Source organism: Eretmochelys imbricata, chromosome 12 (genome assembly GCF_965152235.1).
Source record: "Eretmochelys imbricata isolate rEreImb1 chromosome 12, rEreImb1.hap1, whole genome shotgun sequence".
NCBI classification, from domain to species: domain Eukaryota; kingdom Metazoa; phylum Chordata; order Testudines; family Cheloniidae; genus Eretmochelys; species Eretmochelys imbricata.
The window spans coordinates 5,281,258-5,302,977 of NC_135583.1; the positions used below are offsets into that span (position 1 = coordinate 5,281,258).

Here is a 21,720-nt window from a genome sequence, read left to right on the forward strand (position 1 = left end):
ACTGTATACCTCTGAAATCCTCTGGAAGATAAAGGAGTGGCAGAAGTGCACCTGAGGGCAGAATATGGGCACGAGCCCAGTGTGAGTCTCAGACCCCAGGCTGAATTTACAGGGCTGTCAGTTATTTTTTTAAAAAAAAGGGGTGGGGGGTCCTTGTCTCACTTGTAATTAGAACACATTTGATCTGGACTTTCTGGGTCGTGGATCCTGGTGGGGCCAGTATTAGAGTCACTTTTCAGAGCACAAACTGCAGTTTAAAACTTCCCTACTCCCCTTTTTGTGTATTGTATCTTTGGCCTGGATGATGCCAAACTAAATGAAATCACATTTTCTGTGTGGTTATTTCTTTGTCCCAAGTGCCAAGTCTCATCCTGAGGCAGGTTAGGATTCAAATAATGAGTGTCCAAACAGGCATTGTAAGGTGCAATTCGTCTGCGTTACTAGTAGTAAAGCCGGGGGAGTATGATGGAGTGCCCCTCACTACTGCGTGAAGAGCCATGTCTGTCGCCTTTGCTATTTGAACGGGTACGGGGTAGCTGGAATTGAATATAAAACATGAGCTTAGTGGCATCCTAAATCTGGGTTAAAAAAATGAAGGGATGGCACCATGAAGTAATCTAGGCTCCAGACGTGGCGATAGTTAAAAATGTTTTCCAAACCTGGATATAATAGAAATGTTTTAAAAAACTGTCTTGGAAGTTTTCGGTTTGGTTGCTGGATGTAAAGCTTCTCCTGTAATGTTAGGAGCCCACCCACAATAATTTAGTGCTAGACTAGTGGGTGAGAGTGACATGGACTAGACACTGACCATCTTAATTTTGCTGCTGAGCTGAGCAAAGTGGTACAAAATACAGCAACCAATGGCACAAAATGCAGCAGCCAATCTTTATCGCAACATGGTCACCCCAAACACATCACACCAGTGCACTGCTCTCTGCGCTGAATATAAAGTAATGTGCAAGGTCTCTGCCCTGGTATTTAAAGCCCTCCAGGGGATTGACCCTAGCTACCTGTGAGCTCCTCTCCCTCCATGACCAGGGCCTCCCATGGCAGCTCTCTTCGGTATGTTGAATTTTGTGGGAGGACTCGGGCATTGTGGTGATAAGTGGCAAATGAATACCTACATAAAGTGACCTGTGATTGTGTTAATGCAGATCAAAATTTTATTTTACACCTGTGAAAGTATCTGGCTTCAGTTTGGATTGAAAGAAGGTTGCTGTTGAAGCCAGGGAAAAAATAAACTTGAGCATTTTCTCTTTGAGTGATGTGATCTGCACTAACTGTTGGAAATAAAGGATTGGCTTGAATTTGGGATGGTGCAAGGGCATGGTGAGGTGGAGGGGTATATCCCCCGAACGCGGCCAGGTTTGTGGTGTTCCATGAACTACAGGACACAAGATAATTACAGCTAGGCTTGTGGGAGGAGATGGACTCTGAAGATGCTCTGAATCTGAAAATGAGATACAAATCTATTCTGAACATTTTAAAAGGGATTTAAAATCTCTTTCCTGCTCTTTTGTTTTCACAATGGAAGGATACATTGAATAAAACCCTCCTCAGCCTCTGACCTGGTTTTAAAAAGCCTTTTTGAGTGAATGAAATGTAGACTGACATTCCACAGTGGAAGAGCAGTAAGCCAGGCCAGAGTGTGCATTAGTGTCTATTGAGGAGCTCTCTGGAGATTGAAAGCACAAGGTAATGCACTTGAGAAGTGCTGACACTGGCCTGGCTTATTGCTATAATCTAAAACGGGGGAAGCTGGCGTGTGTGTGCACCTGCAAAAACGTACATGATTTACTGCACACAAGAAACTTGGCCATCTTTTCACAAGAATGGACAAAAGAAGCCACGAAGAGCCACAACGACCATGTTTTGTTCATCTATTTCTGTGGCTAGAGCAGAAAAATAGCCACCCTGCAGGCGTTCACTGTTACTATAGAGGCATGATCCTGCCTTTACATTAAGCCTGGATCTGGTTTCTCACTTCTTTGTTTTGTATAAACAATATAGTGTAGCTTCCTAACATTTACGGCATATAAATATTGAAAGAATAAAAATTGTAAATACTGAATTTTATGTGGATTTTCATCTAAATCTGTTAGTTTGAGTTAAAATGCATTTTAAAATGAAATGTTAAGGAGTTTTTCACGATTTGATCCGTTTTCAGATTCTGTTTCCTAACATATGGCTGGTTTGATGCCATTCATGCTTTCTGTATTAGGGCTCTGAAGTGCATGCTAATATAAATAGCAGTGAGTGGAATAGGTGAAATCTGACCTCCCAGCACTGTGCACCATCCCATAGGCTAATGGGTATTTTGATGAGACCCTCTCCCTCTTCCTCCAACTGGGAGACTGATTCAGCTGAACTATGGTACACTTCGGTATTTTACTTGCCATGTGAAAATGAGGCTGCCTCTCGTCATGATGGCCACTTCTTGGCTCTTGTTTCCAGTGGGACTGAAACCACAGTTTTGCCTTCTGCAGTTCGGAAGCTGTGAGAAGATGGCCCATGTGACAGAGCTCAGCTCAGCTGGGGAGAGGTGGCCAAGCTTCCTGGGGTTGAGACTTTCTGAGTTCCAGGGCCAGGGGCTCTCCAGTGTCTGTTAATGCTGTGCAGCTTGGATAGACTCTTCTGCTCTGAGAGCCAGGCCTGGCCTGGCGGGCACAGGTCAGAGATCAGCACTCAACAGGCTCCCCTGCCCTGGAGCACAGGCTCCATTGTGCTGGAGTTGGGAAGAGTAGAGATGAACTTGCTGGACCCCCTTATATACAGTGAGCCTAATCTGCTATCTCTCCTTCCATAGCACAAACATCCCTGCTCCCTCCATATCCCCACTGAGATGAGTGGAGTAGTTTGCACTTCTCTAAGATCTGCTGTTTCAGGCTGTCTCCAGATTGAGGAAGACAACACTGCATTGATTACATTCAGCCCATGCTTCCAGGGTTTGCAAAGAAGAACCCAAATGGCTAAAAGCATAGATACATTTTAATGGAAGATTGGACTCTGGAGCACAGTTCTGTGTCAAGGGGTGGATTCTGTTGTGAATTCCTTGGGTGCAGAATTGCAGAGTACATACACAGGGTCCTGCCATGCTCTGACAGAGGGTGGGCAGCAACCCGCTCTCAGTGAGGAGTTGCACTTGTGTGCTCCCCAAAAATAGGCAGCTCAATTTATAAGAGGAAAGATTAGACTTGTTTCCACCTTAGTTCTTGGTCCTGAATCTTCAGCTGATAATAGGTGGCTTGCTCAGTTCCCAAGGATTCTGCTGTTCAGCGGGTGTTATGTGTTCGTATTTCAGGGCTTTGGCTAGCACCCACGTCCTTTACTTGTTGCAGACACTCTAGCTATCCATCTGTAATCCAGTGCTATTCCTTTGTGAGCAGCTCAGACTCCCTGATTAGTGGGACAGCGTTTCTCACTCTTTGGACATTCTTCTGAATGGTGTTTCTTTGCACCCTACTAAAACCCTGGAGCTTATTGTGACTGGAGAACGAAGAGCTAGATGCCACACTCTTCTTTGAAGGGGTTCAGGTTGTGTTGGTTTGTGGCTTCTCATGATTACATGTCTTAATGAATGGAATTGCATGGGGGGTGATTTTGCTTTATGGAGCAGTTTCTAACCTTGCTCTGCTTTCCTTGGAAGATGTGCTTTGTGAAGGTGATTCATATGTGAATGGTATAGACACCAGCCAGGCAAAGAGGCTTAATCAGCGCTAGTTACAGCTGGGAGGGCTCTAAAGGAACGTCTATGCTACAAAAAAAAACAAAAAAACAACCCAGCTGCAGCGACTCTCAGAGCCCAGGTCAACTGGCTTGGGCTGGTGGGTCTCGCACGGCAGGGCTAAAAATTGCAGTGTAGACTTTCCTGCTTGGGCTGGAGCCTGAGCTCTGAAACCCAGCGAGGGGGGAGGTCTCGGAGGACAGGTTCCAGCCCAATCAGGAACATCTGCACTACACTATTTTGAGCCCAATGGCGCAAGCCCTGCGAGCCCAAGTCCAGGTCTGTACTGCAGGGGAAGTATTGTGCTGAGGTAGACTTTAACTCTTCCCTTTGTCATGCTGTGATTTAGTGATCTATTGTATGGCATTGTCCCCTTGATGCATGGTTCAAGACGGCATGGCTGCTGCAAGAGAGCAGCAGAGTCATTTTCTCCCTGCAGAATAGACGGGGACATTTGGCAGGTACAGGCATTTCCTTCCCACTGACTTTCCGTCTTTCAGCCTTAGCAGCGATAGTTTTCCACTCTGAACCTGGTCTGTATCCTGTGTCTGTCTCATGAGCAAGGCTGGAGGCCATGTGAAATGAGGTCCCTAGCGCCTTGCCCGGGCAGAGGGCAGTGGAATAGCTGCTCACGCTTAGGGAGTTGCTGCTAACAGCCATTGGATTCTGCTGAGGTTCTTTAGCTTTCTTTGCAGAACAGTGTGAAAAGTCCTGCTGTAATTTGGGGACCAAAAGAATAGAGTGAAGCTGAGTGAACGTGTGCAGCAAATCTGTAACTGCAGAAATAATACACTGAACTCAATTTTGGGGGGATGGGGGAGAAGGGTTTGGGTGGTAAGAGTGTTATACCAATAAATTAAAAACCAGCAGGATCTTATTAAAGAGGAAAAGGCAAAATACCACATTTATTGTGAATACAGAAAGAATCATAGTAAGCAGTTAGTTATAGCTATAACATTCAATCTCATATTTATTCACACATTCATTCATACACACACACAGGTTCTGCAAGGTTGTTATCATAGTTACCAGCCTTAGAGTTGCTCATGCCAAGCCACTGGCCAGGTGGCCTGGACATGAGGAGGGAGCAGGGCCTTGGCAGATGCTCATCTGATGCTCCTGGAAGTTGGTTTGCAGAATCAGACCCCAAAGTTCTCACTTTCTAGAGTCCATTTTTATAGGAGTTTCTTCTTATGCCAGTCTATGGGAATTGCTTCATCATGCTGTTGCTGAATCAATCAGCAGATAGCACATTCCTGACGGCTCCGTGCTGCTAGATGTTATCTTGTTCTTTGGTTTTCCCATTCTTGAGGCTGTTGGGTGGATTCCAGTCTGCCCTCTGGGGGTCCTCTGGTTATTTCCACTTGACGCCTTCTTCAGCCGCCGGACACTGGATTCTTAGGCTGGCACCTCCCTGATCATTCAGTTATTATCCACACCAAGCATCCATCCGCATACATCCTCTATCTCTATTTTAATCACAATTGTTAATACAACAAAAGGGCGGGGAGTCTCTGGGTGCTGTTTCTGTTGTTACAGGGTATTGCTTTGAGTCTCTCTCTGTGTGAATTGCTTTGAGAACAGACTCTGTCTTAGAATGTACTAACGCAATTAGCAGCTTGCAAGTTTCACACATAGAGGGAGAGAAACAGTACCAAAAACCAAGAGACCTCTTAATTAGTAATACCCTGGAATTTAAACTATGGGGAATCAAACTCATTTGTGATTTTAATACAGAACTTCTTTAATATGATCCAACAAGAGTAGTGTGGAGACTTCTTTGATTTTGGCTGAATTTAGTGTTCACAGAAATGAAGGATTAATAGCAATGTTCAGAGACTGGCAGAATGGTGATGAGATTGTGTTATGCAAGTTTTCCCCGCAGTTCTGCCATGGCACTTCAGTCCTGACCTGCAAGACTCCAGGGTCTCCCTTGACCAGATACTGATACTGTGCCAGCTGGTTTTGTGAAATGAAGAAACTTAATGAACAAACTTCTCCAGGGACTAGGGCCTGCGAAAATACTAAACTCATCTCACTTGTGGCCTCAGCAGTATATATTCTTATTTCTTTTTAAAGAAAGGAGTTTAATTAAATAAAATCAAAGATATGTACAGTACAGCAGGTAAAACCTCCTGTAGCATAAACAGATCAATAAACTGATTTGTGTTTGCTGACCAGAAGAGATTTCTAATTACGAGTGCTCCATACTCCCTGTTAGTGATGGAAGTAGAATAATTGGAAGGATAAGAAATCCAATTCGCTTTTGTTTGGAGTTTGTTTTTGTTCAGTTTAATTTAACTGGCTTGGTGAAACAGGCTCTTCTGTTGCGGATGAGCTTGGCTACTTTTGAGTCCCAGTTCCTTATTCAAAGAGTGAGGTTGTTTACTGATTTCTTCAGTGAAATGGTACATGTTCAGATACGTCCTCTTCTAAAGTGACATGAAATGACCCATTTTATGTTTGTCCCTGTTTTTTGAATATGTTCTCCTGAGACACATCCCTAGTTCGCCCATTCTGCATTGGGCAAATGCCTCTTAATTTGAATATGTCATTGGGGTTTGAACCTGTCTGAATGACAGAACACTTCTTTGGTCACCCCAGGTGACATGTCCATGTGACTGTTAACAGTCCTGCATGAGAAATAACACTCAGTGCATGACCTGAAGCTTTATGTCTATGCAAACGGCTGCTACATGTCAGCCCCCAGCCTTATTTGCCCAAATACATCTTGAATATATGTTTGAATTTTACCTATGTGACGAACAGGTGTTGGGCGGGAGGCTTATCTTTAAAGCCTCCCAGCAGGAGGGAGGGAGGATGGCTGTGTTTCTATAATTTCCAGGACTCTTGTCTTAGGGAACAGAGCACATCTGTCTGCCAGGTGACCAGGGATGTGTCTTTAGATGTCAGGAGACAGCTTGAATATGGCAGGCAACCTGTGAGCTCCAGGTGCCTGTGTGCTTAACTCTGGGCTTGGAGGCTTGCTTCTTCTCTGCTGTACATTCTCTTTATGGGCTTCTGTTATCTACTTTCCATCAGAGTTTGTGAAAGTGATAAAAATGCCAGGGGAAGATACAAGGCGAGCACTGAGGGGTAAGAGGAATTAGCTAATGTCTGTCCACATGAATCCCAATGCGTGGGACAAGAAAGTTTTCAATCAGGAAGCCTTGCTGAGGCCACCTTGTGAAAATACATTGGGATTTAGAAAATAGTTAGCTAACCTTTGCCATGGGCATGGAAGGAGCATCAAAACAAAACTGCACTGATACTTTCTTGAACAAACAACTTATATGCACAAGAAGCCAGAGTCCCTCCAGTCTTATTTCAGAGTAGCAGCCGTGTTAGTCTGTATCTGCAAAAAGAAAAGGAGGACTTGTGGCACCTTAGAGACAAAATTTATTTGAGCATAAGCTTTCGTGAGCTACAGCTCACTTCATCGGATGCATTCAGTGGAATACATTTGTTAGTCTCTAAGGTGTCACAAGTCCTGCTTTTCTTCCTCCAGTCTTATGTGAAGTGTAACGACTAATGATTGATTTCCCTCACTTTATAGATTTAAGTCTGGTACGGTTGTTGAAGATCTAGCACAATGGATTTATTTGCAATGACCTATAGTGGCTTTCTTAAAAGATGGGAGCAATATTTTCAGAGGCTATAAACTTTGTTGGTTGTAAGCCTACATTTAAGAGAGAGGAAGAAGATCCTGTTATTGTCAGCGATATCTGCAACAGGCAGCGTTGACTAAGGTCAAAAGACTTTACGTGAATTTGAACAAATTCCCCAGGAGAAACAAACAAAACAGGTCATATGATTCCCCGACTTTTGGTCTCCGGTCACCAGAGGGAAAAGAGCTGTCCCAAGATATATGATAAGGAATCACAATTGCTAGTGACGTTGAAATAGGTAATGATGATAGAGATAACGAGGGATTTTTTTTTTTTTAAACCAACCAACTCTCCCTTCCCCCAACATTGCAGGGAAATGGTACGACCACAAGACAGGTATATTTTCATCTCCATGTCCATTAACATTTGATATTAAGTTGAGTCAGACATATCTGACCCTAGCACCAGCACAACGTTGTTCGCAATGCGGGACCTATTTTCGACAAAAAAGCGCATGGTATGTTTGTCTCTGAGTACAACTCTTATGGCAAAAGGTTCTAGGAAAAAATGCTCCATCTTGGAATGGGAAAGGAAAGCATATAAATGTACTGGATGCATTTGGTCATCCATAAGAATTCAAGAGAGAACAAATCGGGATTACCATGTGAAAATAACTGTCCCAATGAAGGACTCAAAGTCACTTGCATGAGGACCTGCATTTTTCAGTTGCTCCAAAATTTTCACCTTGTGAGCTTCTATATCAAGAGGCAAATGCAAGGTGTCTTCCCATTTCAGTGTGGATTCAGTTTTGTGAGTGATAGGTAAATCTTTAAATGTAAAATGAATCGACCATTTCTATGATTGTCTCTTGGTATTTTGAGTCTAACTGATGTAAGGAAATTTCTCTTATCATGAAGACCATATTCTTTGGCTCACAATATAAATGGTCTTTATAGCAGTCATTCAATACCCAGGGATGCTAGAACTAGGAGTGCTGGCTTGAAGTGGTTTCCATCGTACACAGGGTTTACAGTTTTGTTAATGGCTTTTAGCACCCCACTATACAAATTGTTCCACTGCCACTGGTCAAGATGGTTTCTTGAATGACCGTAGTTCGTTTGTTTTTTGTTTTTTTTTTAAATATAATGCTTTCCAGCCATTGATCATCAGCAACCACAGCTTCAACCTCTTGTTTCAGAGATTTTGTCAGTTGGATTGATGATTTCCCAAAACTTGAGCTTGGATTCTACACAGAACTATTGTGTCTGACAAAAGGATTTCTGGATATGGGTTTTTCCCCCATCTCTGAATTAGGTACCGGATACTCATCAGAAGATTCTTTGTGATAAACCAGCATTAACAAGGTTACCATTTTAACTTTGCTGGAATCTCACCAGGGACCTACATTTAGAAATGACACAAGCTTAAAAATTCTCCCCTTTTGCAAGGGTGACTGGAAGGAAGGAATCCTCCCAGGCTATCCGTCAAGAAAATCTTAATTGGATCTATGGAATCAGTGGCGGCAGCATCTAAATAATCAGCCATCTGTTAATCTGGTCTTAGACGACTCTGATATTACATACACTTTCACAACAGTTCAGGAGTCAGAGAATTTTCTCCTTTATATATTTGCCCCATTTTTAAGTAACCCTAGCTGTATTTTTAACCTCTTCATACAGAATTTGTGCCTTCCTGATCCGGAGCTGCTCTGGGAACTAGAGAGTTTCCTGGGAGCCTAAGTTACAGCTCATAGTGCCCTGCGGGCTGCAGAACTGCCTGGAATCTTTGCAGGCTGGAGCCCCCTACGCCAGGCTTGGGAGGGGTCCTTGCAAGGCAGCCTTATGGCTGTCTCCATCATGCCTGTGCTGAGTTTGCACTGGTTTAACTGGGTTGGCTTTTAAACTGATTGTAGGTGAACTAGTGCAACTTCTGTGTGTGGACAGGGCCTTAATTTCCCATTGGTAAAATGGGGCTAAGAACCCTTCCTCTCTCCCACCCTTGTCTGTCTTGTCTAGCTAGATTGCAAGCTGATGGAGTCTCTTCTGTGTGCTTGTACAGTGCCTAGAGGTCCTTAAGTTGAGGACCAAATGGAACAAGAACAGTAAATGGCTTTATTTAACAGTTTTGCTCCTGGACAAACCCCCAGAATGTCATGGTTTATGGACTGTGACGTGGATATTACTTTGTGCATTCCCCAGCTAATGCTAAAACTAAGTCTTCCTCGTTGTTTGCTACAGGCGGGAGCTACGGCTGCTCCGGGCGCAGGTGGAGGCAGTCCCTGGTCCGTGTCAGGTGAGGTTGAAAAGCAGGGTTGGAGGGGGAGCACCTGTTGCAGAATGAAGTTTTGTCTCCTCTTCTGGTGGCAGGAGCCAGAGTTGGTGGCTTCAGATGAGCAAACGAAGACCAAATCAGGGATGAGGCCTGAGGTGCAATTGGCTTTACATCCATTAAATTCATAGACTTTAAGGCCAGAAGGGACCCTTATGATCATCTAGTCTGACCTCCTGCACATTGCAGGCCATAGAACCTCACCCTCCGACTCCCGTAATAGACCCCTAACCACTGGCTGCGTTATTGACTTCCTCACACCATGATTTACAGACTTCAAGTTACAGAGAATCCACCATTTACATTAGTTCAAACCGGCAAGTGACCCGTGCCCCATGCTGCAGAGGAAGGCCTAAAACCCCTAAGGTCTCTGCCAATCTGACCTGGGCGAAAATTCCTTCCTGACCCCAAATATGGTGATCAGTTGTATCCTGAGCATGTAGGTGAAACCCTCCAGCCAGACACCAGGGAAAGAATTCTGCATAATAACTCAGAGACCTCGCTGTCTCTGACCATTGGAGATGCTTGCTAAAAACAGCTCCTGATGGGGCATATGACATTCTAGGCACCCTCCCCAACGTCACACAAGAAGTTTGACAGAGCAGGGAATTGAATCTTCCAGGCTAGCTCCCTGCGGTATCATCCTTTGCCCTCTGGTGATCTCTTCTGGCCTTAACCTCTCTATAAATCTCTGTTAGTTTCTCTGATTAGCTAATACTTAGGTTAGCCATAATCTGAAGGCTTCACATCTCTCATGCGAGGGAGAGAGGATTGCTTTTGGCAGAGATAGATAGCAGGCCTATGGAGTTTCAGGACATTTAAAAAACTTTTTCTGGCCATGTTGCACAAGAAAGAGCATTCTGTTGGACTGTGAACGGTATGTGGACTCCACAGTTTAAAATAGCTGGGTTCTTCTCTCCTGCACAAGGAAAGAGAGAGAAGCAGAAGACAGATATATAGGTCATCTAGCACACTTTACATTTACTTTTATTGTTTAATATACGTATTGACACCAAATAGTTGCATGTCTGTGCATTGGCCTAGTTGTGATGACTGTATCCAGATCCTTGTCTAGCTCATTTCATTACTCATATGCTAGGGATCTGGCCAGGTGTTTCTTGAATGCTGCTGGGTATTTATTCATCACATAGTGTTTACAATACTACAGTGATGAAAGTGACAAAAAGCCATGGGGTGCGAAGAGAGACAGACACACACACGATTTCATAGCTCTGCCATTGCATTGATGGAATCCGCAGATCTCAGTTTTATCCCATATCATTCGGCAGCTACACTGCCTCCTCCACCTTATTTCTGCTATGACTTCTGCTCAGATTTTTTCCTACCTCCTCCACCATCTGTCCCCTTAACCTTCTAGCACACAAGGAATTTTCAAAATTGTCTGTTTTGTGCTACCATATTTTGTCACGCACAAAAAAATACACAGGGTAAAGCACTACAAACAAGAGTAGCTGCATGTGTTTGTGCTGCTGTAAACTTGCATGGCAGCACTTTCATGTGTTCCTGGGAAGGGAGGGGTATTGAATTATTTACTGGGTTATACACTTTTTCTTTCAAATTGCAATGTTTTGTGGATTTCTTTTCCCCCCTAAGTTACAAAAATTAGTTACAAAAATTCCTCGTATTTACAACATCAGCTGTTGACTTGAGAACACAGTCTTTGGAATGTGTATGTGATTTGTCGGCTAATTGGAGTTAACCAGTGACCTGTTTTGTCATTTAGACATAGTCAACCCAGGTCATGTATTCAGATCACAGACAGCCTGGAGCCTTGTCTGTCTTATGCATGCAGGGGAGTAAGACTAGGTCTCAGCTGAAGACCTGCCTTGTCTTAGGTTTGAGTCTGATGTGGAGCGCAGCTCCTGGTCACGAGCGATGCTCCTGGTGAGGCAGGGAGCTGGAGAGGGATTGTGACTCTTGGCGAGGGCGTGTCCAAGCCACAACCCTTCTGGAACAGGGCAGGCTAATTGCTCTTTTTTTTTTTCCTTTTTTCTCTTTTTTTCAGGGCTGTGCCTAAAGGTGCAGTCTTGCCACCAGTATGCATTTGTGATTGGGTGCTGGCACATAGCAGCCCTTGGCACAGCAATAAAGCTTTGGGTGGGGAGTTGAGTCATTTCCCTGCTGGAGCTGTCCAGCATCTGAATAAACAAGGCACTCTGAGTGACCCGAAAGGTATTGTCATTCACACACATTCAAACCAGAGTAATTTATTCAAAGTAACAGGGATTTGTGTGACGGGGATTGGGGTGCCTTGGGTGAGATCAGAAAAGTTTATTCTTAAAAACATGAACAAATATTTTTAATTTTGTAATTGTCATGTTAGACGGTGACATCTGAAAATCTAGAGTAAGACAAGGGCAATAAGTAATACATCATTGGTTCATAAGAAATTGGGAGTAACCTGCCTCAGCCTTACATTGCACGGGGGGGGCCTGTGTGTATGTATGCGTGTGAGAGCGAGCGTGCAAACATAGGCAGTATTAATACCCCCTCAGTTTTGATTTACGTCAGTCTATCCTGAGATTTCTTAGGTACGCGACTGATGAGAAGAGCAGAGTGAGTTATGGGAACATGCGTTGACAGACAATCGCATGTGGTACCTTTTTATGTTCACGGATGCATGTTTTGGGCCTGTGGCCAATACTGGTTTAATCAGCAAACACAGTCTGTTTGTGTGGCAACTAAAAGAATTTCGGGTGGAAGCACAGTGGTCTATAAAGGGTAGGCCATGTCATCAGGGAACAGAAACAATTGTGCATGCTTTAGTCACAGGGTTTGAATGGTGAATTCCACATTTCTAATACTCAAGCAGATACTTGCCGTGGGTTATTCATTAACAGCTCATAGGCTGAAATTTGGTCAAATAAATTATTTATCCCCAGAACTGAAAAATGAACACATTTCTAGAAATCACACACTGCCAGTGGGCAGGAAAAAGGCTAAATTCACAGGAGTCTTTGTTCACAACAAACCATTCAGCTGACCCTGCTGACGAACATTTAATTAGTGGGCTCTGTCAAGTAGGGAAGATGAATTTCAGGGGAGCAGGGACTCTGACTATGCAGAATGGTGGGAGGCTTTTCTGACATTCTGTTGAAGTGTGACGCATCAGAGCAAATGGCTGTCATGGCAGGGGGGTGGGATCAGCAGGGTCAGGGGTGTTTGAAATGTACGCTTGTCAGTTTTAAAGAAATTGTGCCCCCCAAAACAACATACTGAGAGGATTGTAGCCCCGGCCCAGAGCACTAGCATGGAATGTAAAGCCAAAGGGTCGCATCCTCTGCCATGGCTCCACTGGGGCCATACCAATTCCCACCAGCTGAGAACCAGGCCCAAATATGTGTGTTGTTGGTAAGGGCCAGTGGCCTGCAGAGCAGGGGAACAGAGTTCAGGATCTGGCAGGTGCCTTCAGTCTTTGGGGCTCAGAGTCCAGCAGAGGAGGAGGAATGGTGATCTGCAGTGGACCCCGGTAGCCCATTCGGCAGTGTCATTTGGTGGGGGCTGACGGAAGCCTCTGACGCTCTGTGTCCTGACACTGCACTAGTTATAACTTCGGGACTTGAGGATGGATGAGTGAGGGGAAGTGCCCTGGGGATGCCTACAAGTGAAATAAATCAGTGCTCGGCACTCAGGGGCATGGCTGGCCCTCCTTGGGCGGGGAGGGGTGGTGCTTGTCTAACAAAGTCATGGGGAATATTGTGTTCTCATAATTTCCTTTTAATTTTTCAGCCCTGGCCCAGCGTGTCCAATCTGGCCAAGGACTTCATTGATCGCCTGCTCACAGTGGATCCCAGTGACAGGATGACAGCTCTTCAAGCCTTAAAGCACCCCTGGGTAGTCAGCATGGCGGCCTCCTCATCCATGAAGAACCTGCATCGCTCCATCTCTCAGAACCTCCTCAAGAGGGCGTCCTCTCGCTGCCAAAGCACCAAATCGGCCCAGTCCACCCGCTCCAGCCGCTCCACCAAATCCAATAAGTCGCGGCGGGTACGGGAACGGGAGCTGCGGGAGCTCAACCTGCGCTACCAGCAGCAATATAATGGCTGAGAACTCAACAGGAAACCGCCAGCTGTCTTCCCAGGAGCACTTCCTCTGGTGCAGGTGTGCAACGTTCCCACTCGGCGGGGAGCACCCAGGCTCCTCCTGCAGGAGTGAGCCTACATGTGCACGAAGCTCGTGGGACATGGAACCTTTGCACCCCAGCCCCCCACAACGAGCACTCCTCACTTGGGTGGGCTGCGTCTCGGAGCCTGGTGCAGGAAGTGGAGCAGTGAAAGCCTTCCTTGTGCTCATTCAGGTCCAGAGTGAAGGTCAAAGTTCAGGGCCTCAAGTACTCAGCAGATTAGGGAGCCACAAAGAGAAAAGCCCCCTCCCCAGCCCAGGAGTTTGGCTGCCTTTAGTTATTTATTGATTCCAGAATGTTAAGTCCCTTTACATGCTTGGACAGTATTTATATTGGACTCCATGATGCCTTTCCATTGATGCTGGTGGGAGTCACCCGCACAGCTAGGGTTGGAATTGCTGTGACTCAGTGAGGAGCATGAAGCAGAGAGGTTTCCCCCAAAGGCCCCGGTGACTGTTACAGCGTCACAGGTTACTCATGCTGGTTAAGGATTTATTGCGATATCGGCGCCCTGGAGTGCAGATCGTCTGCAGTCACAGTTCCCCTTTGCCCTGACTGCAGGTTCCTAACTGTGGGGAGGAGAGAGGATGAGAATCCTGCAGGAGCAAGACACGTCGTAGGACACTTCTTAAAAACGTCTTTTGTAAAGCAAACCCCGTGGCTAGCCCTGGCCCCCACCCCTGCGCTAGAATTCAAGAAGATCTCCTCTGTCTCGGGAAGCGTAAGGCTTGTGAGCCAGCTGAGGCAGGCACAAAGGGAGGGTGCGGAGGTGTCTGGAGAGGCCACTTTGGACATATTTTGAGGCAAAAAGCACAAGGACAAATGGAAGCAGAGGTTGGTGCTGGCAGGGGCCCCTCTGATCTGGGCGTCCTCAGAGGCAAGCTGGCGTTCCTTCTTGCTGCTGGGTTTAAGGTTTTGGATTCTCACCCTCGTGTTGCACCATGGACCCGACAGATGGATGGTTCCAACTGTGCCCCGTTACCAGGCCAAAACTGTGACTGCCCCAGCCATTACCCACTGCCTCCCATTCGGCCACGCACACTGATTCTGCCAGCGCCTGGCCTGCTTGGCACCCCAGGCCTGCCTTTGGGATAGCTTCAGGGCAGGCTATGGTGTGCACAAGAGAGTGGGATGGGGGCAGTCATGTCACCACGGAAACACCTTGTTAACACTGGGATGGGAGCCTTTCCTACCAGATACTCAACCTGGAGCATCAGCCCTGGTTACGCGTGCCAGGCCTCAGGAAGCACTGCTCCAGACGCTCCCTGCTCCGTCAGGGGTCACTCGGCTCCTTATTTTCCTCTTTGGACTTAAGGCAGAGTTTTCTCTGCCATGACCTTGTGCAGGGTGTGTCATTCCCTATGGTAGGAGGTGCTAAAACCCTGATCTCCAGAGTCCCAGACCACTGCCTTACCCACAAGCCTTTCCAAAGTCTTTCTCCTCCCTTGTGTAGGATAAATGAAGCTGCAGAAAAGGCCAGATTGCCACGTGCTGAGTTCTGGTCTAATCCAATGTGTTCCCTCCCCGTCTCAGTTCCTGACTGGGACAGAACCTGCGGGAACATCTGTCTCACCCAGGAGAGTCTTCCCTCCAGGCTGGCAGCCATTACTCTTCAGAACGCTGCAGCAATAGAGCCCATTTCCTTGGCAATTGAGTTATCATGGGATACATCATCCAGAAAGGTCCCGTGTGACGTCACTTGTGGCAGATGTAGGGCCTAATATGGGAAACAAAATTCCTTTATAGAGGTCGCATCAGCTCTGGACAAAGCCAGTTCTTGGTGACTCAGCGTGAGGCTCACAAGGTCTGTCTTGCTTTCAGGTGTGTGTGTGACACTGCATGATGGCGTGACCTAGGCCTTGCATCTGTGATGCAGGCTGCGATCCTGATACCAACTGGCCTCTCATTGGTTTGATTAGTGTCCCTCTAAAGAGAGACAGGCTGATCCCACGCTCCTTCTGGGCTTCTTGCAAGCAGAGCTCCAGTTCTCACCGATGCAACCTGGTATCTTCCATGGGAAACCTCTGAGTACACTTGGGCACACACAACAGGAGCAGTGCAGATCATCGTGTTGGCCTTTCACCTCTTGGTTTCAGTTGGGTGGTTCGCCCCCTCTTAGTTCTAACACACTTACGCCCAGACAGTAGCCACATGTAAGCAAAGAGGGGACAGTGGAGGTTTCCTGGAGGGAGGGGGAATCCAAGCTCCTCTTGGAACCTCCCACCTCAGCAGAGGCTAGTGGCAGGAATCCCACTAGCTGAGCGCAGGTTACAAAAGTGCTTGGGCTGGGTTGTCTTTGGAAATGAGCTGCAGTCGCAGATAGTTCTGCTAATGAGGCCAGTTCGTCCGCTGTGCACATGCCCTCCATCAGCTGCGCTGGAATTCTGCCGTGCATGCTCTCTGGACTCCCTGCCTTCGTCTGTTTCACGCAAGCATCTCGACTCTCTCCACCTGACCTGAGACTCGGGAGTGTCTCCCTTTGGAAGTGCCTCATTTGTGGATTTCACAAGTTAAACACTGCCCCCATTCTCCCACAATCTGCCTGCATGCATTTTATCTGTCTCCCTCTTTTCCCTGTTAACTAGGGTTCTTGAGTTTTGGCCTAGTGTGAGTTTGGGACACTTGCTCCAGTATTGAATAATCTCAGAAATAACGCAGTGATTGTGTATCTGTGCCCTGGGTGAGGTCTGCATCTCACTTGTCTGGGAGCTCTCTGGGACACACTGTACCCAGAGAGAAATCTCCTGCTCAGTAAGTGAAAATTGTCCCTCTCCCTGCATTTGACAGTGAAATATGACTGAAGTTAGGGTGACACCTAGTGGCAAATCGCAGTATATCATCTTGCAGAGAGAGATCTCTTTGCGTTTTGTTTCCTTATAGTTACGAGTGAGGCATCTCCGTGTTTGGTATGCAGGGGACTCGGTGAGGTTGTAGGGGGCGTGCTCTCAATCGGATCAGACAGAGCTGTCAGAGCCATTGAATAATTCTTGTCTTTAATATGAATACACCTCCCTTTTTATTCCTTTGGCGAAACTGCCCAGATTGTAATGCCCAGTTTTCCGTCCCCTGACCGGACGTCGTCCATAGCAGAGCAGCATATTGGACTGGTGAGGCAGGGGAACGATTCTTGGCCATGTGTGCTTGAACCGTTGGCACAGAAATTGTGATACACTAGCGTCTGAATTCCAGTTAGGAGTATTTCTGTCTGCCACTGGGCTCTCCTCAGATGTCTGAGCAGAATCGTTACAGTTATGCTACTTGACATCTCTGATAGCTGCCCCAGCCTTTCCCTCTATCCGCGTATGGCCCAGTGTTTGCTGTCATAGGGTGCTAGGCTTGTGGAGTCACACAAATAGTGAAGGTAGCTGGCTGGTTATTTGAGGGGCTAATGGAGGGGTAGAAGGGCAGCGAGCTCCTTGACTCCCTCTTTCCACCTGTACCAGGAGAACATTAGCTTGTGAATGTTTCATTTGCATTTTGCACCTGAAAAGGTTTTTCTGCCCAACCATGCTCTCTTCCCTGTGGGTAGAAGTGGCTGGATTATTCGTACACATGGACAATCGGATGAATTTGTCCGTTCTGTTACCAAATCATTGATTTTTACAATTGTGCTCTTTGTGACTGCTCAGCAAACTGCTCATGGGAACGAATTTTAGCCAGCAGGTTGTTTGAAAACTTCACTTTGGCTGCTTTGCTATTCATTATCCTTGGTGTGTGATTGGTCACCTAAGTCACATGACATTGTTTGCTCCTCCTGTAAGCAGGAGAGTAGTGCCTAGGGAATGACAAGTTACCTTCTCCTCATGTGGTTATGGGTATAGGTCTGAATTTGCCACATACGAGTGCAAATAAATGTTCACATGGACAAAGGCAGGAAGCTGGCTGAATAAGACATCTGTTCAGTCTTCCATTGCCTACTAATGAACACCAGCATTCAACTGGTTCTGCCTTGTTGCAGAAATCTCATGGGATGTGAGGAGAAAGTAGAGAGTAAATGGGCTGAGACTGGAAGCAATCACTTGGTGACCTAGTATATTGTCCTCCTGGGACCAGCTCTCAAATTGCTGCTTTCCACCCTATTCCCTGGGAAATGCTCCTTTAAGGAGTGAAGGGAAATACATGTGTCTGTCTATTGGAACTTAGCAATACTGTGTGAAATGGTCTCTTCACTCTGACGAGGAGTTTCAGCTTGCTTGCTCTTTCGCAGGAGGTGGATCTGGCTTCGCAGAATGCTGTCCATTGGATCCTGCATATTTTGGAGCATTAGTGGAAATAACAAAGGGCTTCCAAGGAGAACAGTAGGTGGGCTGCAAACGGAGGATGCTACTTTGGATCCAACTTATGAATGTATTGGAGATGGACTTTCCGAAAGCCTTTGACAAGGTCCCTCACCAAAGGTTCTTAAGCAAACTATGCAGTCATGGCGTAAGAGGGAAGGTCCTCTCATGGTTAAAAAATGGGAAACAAAAGTGTTGGAATAAATAGTCAGTTTTCACACTAGAGAGAGGTAAAGAGCTGTGTCCCCCAGGGATCTGTAGTGGGACCCGCGCTGTTCAACGCCTTCACAAATGATATGGGAAAGGGGGTGAATAGGGAGGAGGCAAAATTTGCAGATGATGCAAAATTACTCGAAGAATTACTTGTGAAGGCCAAAATTATAACAGGGTTAAAAAATGGCTATTAGCCAAAATGGTCATGGACGCAGCCTTGATTAGTCTACTCCTGATCCCTCCCAATGCAACGCCAGACAGCTAAATGCCAAGCTGATGGGGAAGAGGTCAGTGCTGCTTTATGAAGTATTCCAAAATAATGGTGATATCTTACATAATATTCAGATTGCAGTACAACCCAGTAGCCCCTGTCAGGTTCAGGGCCCCATTGTATTTGGAGCTATGCAAACACAGATGAAGGCATGGCCTCTGCTCCCACGAGCTTTACAGGTTTAAGAAGTAGGTGAGATCAGCTAGGGAGTGCTGACGTGCTGCTTTGGGTGGTGACTTGGAAACCAGCTGCAATGAAGTTCCTGCAACAGGTTTGGGAATAATCAGCCAGCAGACATTCTAACCCCTTTGGGCTGGGTGGTCTAGTTCTTCTAATGTCTTCTCTGGTAACTTTCCATTGCTTCTTCCTTCCTCCTCCTCCATCCTGCTCCTTGTCCCACATTCTGGACTCTGCACTCTGCCATGTGGACATATTTGGTTGAAATGCTGATGCCCGACATACTGTATTAGGGCTGTGGGGAGACTGAGGCTGGGCACACGGACATGCTCTTCTCTAGTGACCCAGCACTTACAGTAAAAAATGAGAGTTTTTAATGTCCTCATGTGGCCCCCAAAATGATTGTGGCTGATCTGGCCAGGACAGCGGGCTCTGTCTCTCTCTGAGGCCTTCGTCAGAACCTAGGCTAACAGTGTGCACCCAGTGGGGCACTTGGGCATAAAAACCATGGAGCCATGTTGGATTTATTGTTTCTGCGGCTCTGGGCTCACTAAAGAGACCCCACATCACCTACTAATTATTGAAAAGGGCTTCAAGTCCCCAAGCGCGGCTCCTTCCTTCTGGAGCTAGCTCTTTGGCTAGTCCCATTAAAGCTGCCCTGTTGACTGCAGTATTTTGCCGTAGATGCCAAAATACAGCTATAGGGGCAGATTGTTCCCTGTGGCCTGCTCATGCCAGGGGAGGAGAGGTGGACAGAGCTCTGCTCTGCCATGAAGGGGGAGCAGCTGGCATAGGAAGATGCTATGTCACCTCTGCCAGTTTCATGCTAGCAGAGGGTACGCTGCACAAGAGGAATTGCCTGCTGCCAACCTCTGACCAAAGTACAGTCATTATGTGATGTCTGAGCAGCACAGTAACAGACCCGGAGGATCTGGTCCAACATCTTGAAGAACCAGCCAAGCCCATTCAGGGGAGTACATGGACTCTCCTAGGGGCATGCTGCCCTCATTAATGTTTACAGTAGGATGGGAAGGGCCAGGATCAGTAACAATTCTTGTATTGCTACCAAAGTGCCCACCCACAACAGGAGCATCCCTGTCTCTGGGGTCACAGCTCGGGCCCATAGATCATCTCTCCTCAGTACCTGCCTTCTCTTTATCCAGGACCCGTCTGGTAGGAAGGAGATCGTTTCATGTCAGAATATAATCCCTCTTGTCCCTTATGCAAACCAACCACCCAACCCAGCCTGCATGGTGTGTGGGTAATGCAGCCCTGCCGAGGCCATGTCACATCTTACATGACGTCCTCCTGCAAACTCTGACTTTTGATTTATAGCTCACATTCATCTGATTTGCAGTAATATTAAAAATCCTTAATAGTGTGTGACTAGAAGAGACGGGAGCCAACAGTGGCTTCCTAGAGAATCAAACACTTGGAAAGCATTGCAGAAAGCTGCTCCTTACGGCACACTGAAAGGGCTGTTGCATGTGCCTAGTGGGCATCTGTGCGTGTGTGTCACACATGCCCTTGCAGTTTCCAAATCTCCTGTATCTCTTGAAAAACTATCACTAAGTGCCTGTGCTGTTTGATGCCTCGTACCAGACTTTGTGTGGACTATGTTGATGCTCTCCCTATCACGAGGCTTCTGCTGCTTTGTTCAGACTATTCATCTCCACCCCCAGAAAGCCTAGATAACTGTGCAGCCCTTTAACGTTACAGGGGCATGTGCCTGTGCGTCAGACGTGTGTATTACTGAGCAGGGGCATTGCCAAAGACGTGCAATAGGAAGGGTGTTCTCTGGTGGTGCTGCATGCCCAGAGCACAGCTTTGTCCCTTGCCGCTCTGACCATTCCCTTGGTGAACAGTGCCTGGAAGGAGAGGCCACTGCCTGCCTGACGATATTCCCTTCTCCATCTGCATTTCCCTCTGTCCTCCTATGCACAACATACTGTAGATTCTCTCCTCGGTACCAGACGAGCTGCTGGCTGCTGCTCTGAGAACTTTGCACTGTGGTTGCTTTTCGACTGTGGAAGAAATCTGGGCCAAATGTAGGTACCTGGTAGGCGGAGCACCTGCCATGAGCACACATGAAGATGCTGTGATCCTTTCTGTTACCTTTCATGACACAAAGATGCCTCTTGGAAGCCCTCAGGACAGGAGGTCTTGACGTGCTGGCTCCAGTTTTGTTGCCAGGTCGTCCCTGGCCGTGTAGGAGCTGCTGAAGGTATTCGCATCATGTCCCACTTTATCTCCTCTCAAAAGGATGCGCTGTTTGTCTTGAGAAATATCCGGTTCTGTGATTTGCCTTTGATTCCTTTTGTACACTAAGGAGTCTCTTGTAGAGTGAGATCTGATCCATGGTACTTACCCTGTAATGTTAAATGAGTGTATAGAATTATTTATTTTGTGTATCCAGTCTGTTAAATGTGTAAATGTATCCGGTGTATCCAATAAACCTTTTGTCCTCGTTCCCTGGCTGGGGCCTGCTCTCTGACGGACACCCAAAGGAGGGGGCTTTTATGGGGTTACAGTTGCTGAATGTATCTGGGGCTGAGTGATGCCTACTTGCGCTCCACTCCTCTCCCAAACACACCAGGTGCGATAGTGAGTCGGAGACCCTTTACGAGGAGATCTTGCTTCTTCCCTTAAGGAAACGTTGCATTGTCCCCATTAAAATAATAGTAGTTGCCATTTCTGTAGGCTGTCTTCAGCCAAGGATCTGCAAGCACTTGGCAGCGGAGGGAAGGCCTACGGAGGTGAGATCTTCAAAGGTCTCAAAGGGAGTTAAGCACGCATCTCTCACTGAAAGCCACTGGGAGTTGGGTCTCCTTCAACGTGCTCTTCATGCTGTCTGGGCAGGACCTAAGATTGTGTGTTTGCAGAAATGGACAGCAGATCTTTGGGTGCTCACCATTATTGCCAATAGATAACCTGCTGTCCGCGAGCAGCCCTAGCCAGTAGCACAAAGTCTTGGCTTA

General features: G+C 46.6%; 1 protein-coding gene across 5 annotated transcripts in view; it reads left to right on the top strand.

Annotated features, from left to right (window-relative positions):
- The window catches only part of PSKH1 (protein serine kinase H1), an 80,339-nt gene extending 59,127 nt beyond the window's left edge, over positions 1–21,212 (top strand). For 4 of the 5 annotated variants that reach the window (XM_077831462.1, XM_077831460.1, XM_077831461.1 and 1 more), the window contains one exon: positions 13,411–21,212. In XM_077831462.1, the coding sequence (XP_077687588.1) occupies positions 13,411–13,728 (318 nt within the window). In that variant the 3' untranslated portion in view covers positions 13,729–21,212. The remainder of the gene's footprint in view (positions 1–13,410) is intronic. The other variant, XR_013347712.1, reaches the window with a different exon arrangement.
- The last annotated feature ends 508 nt before the right edge of the window (positions 21,213–21,720 follow it).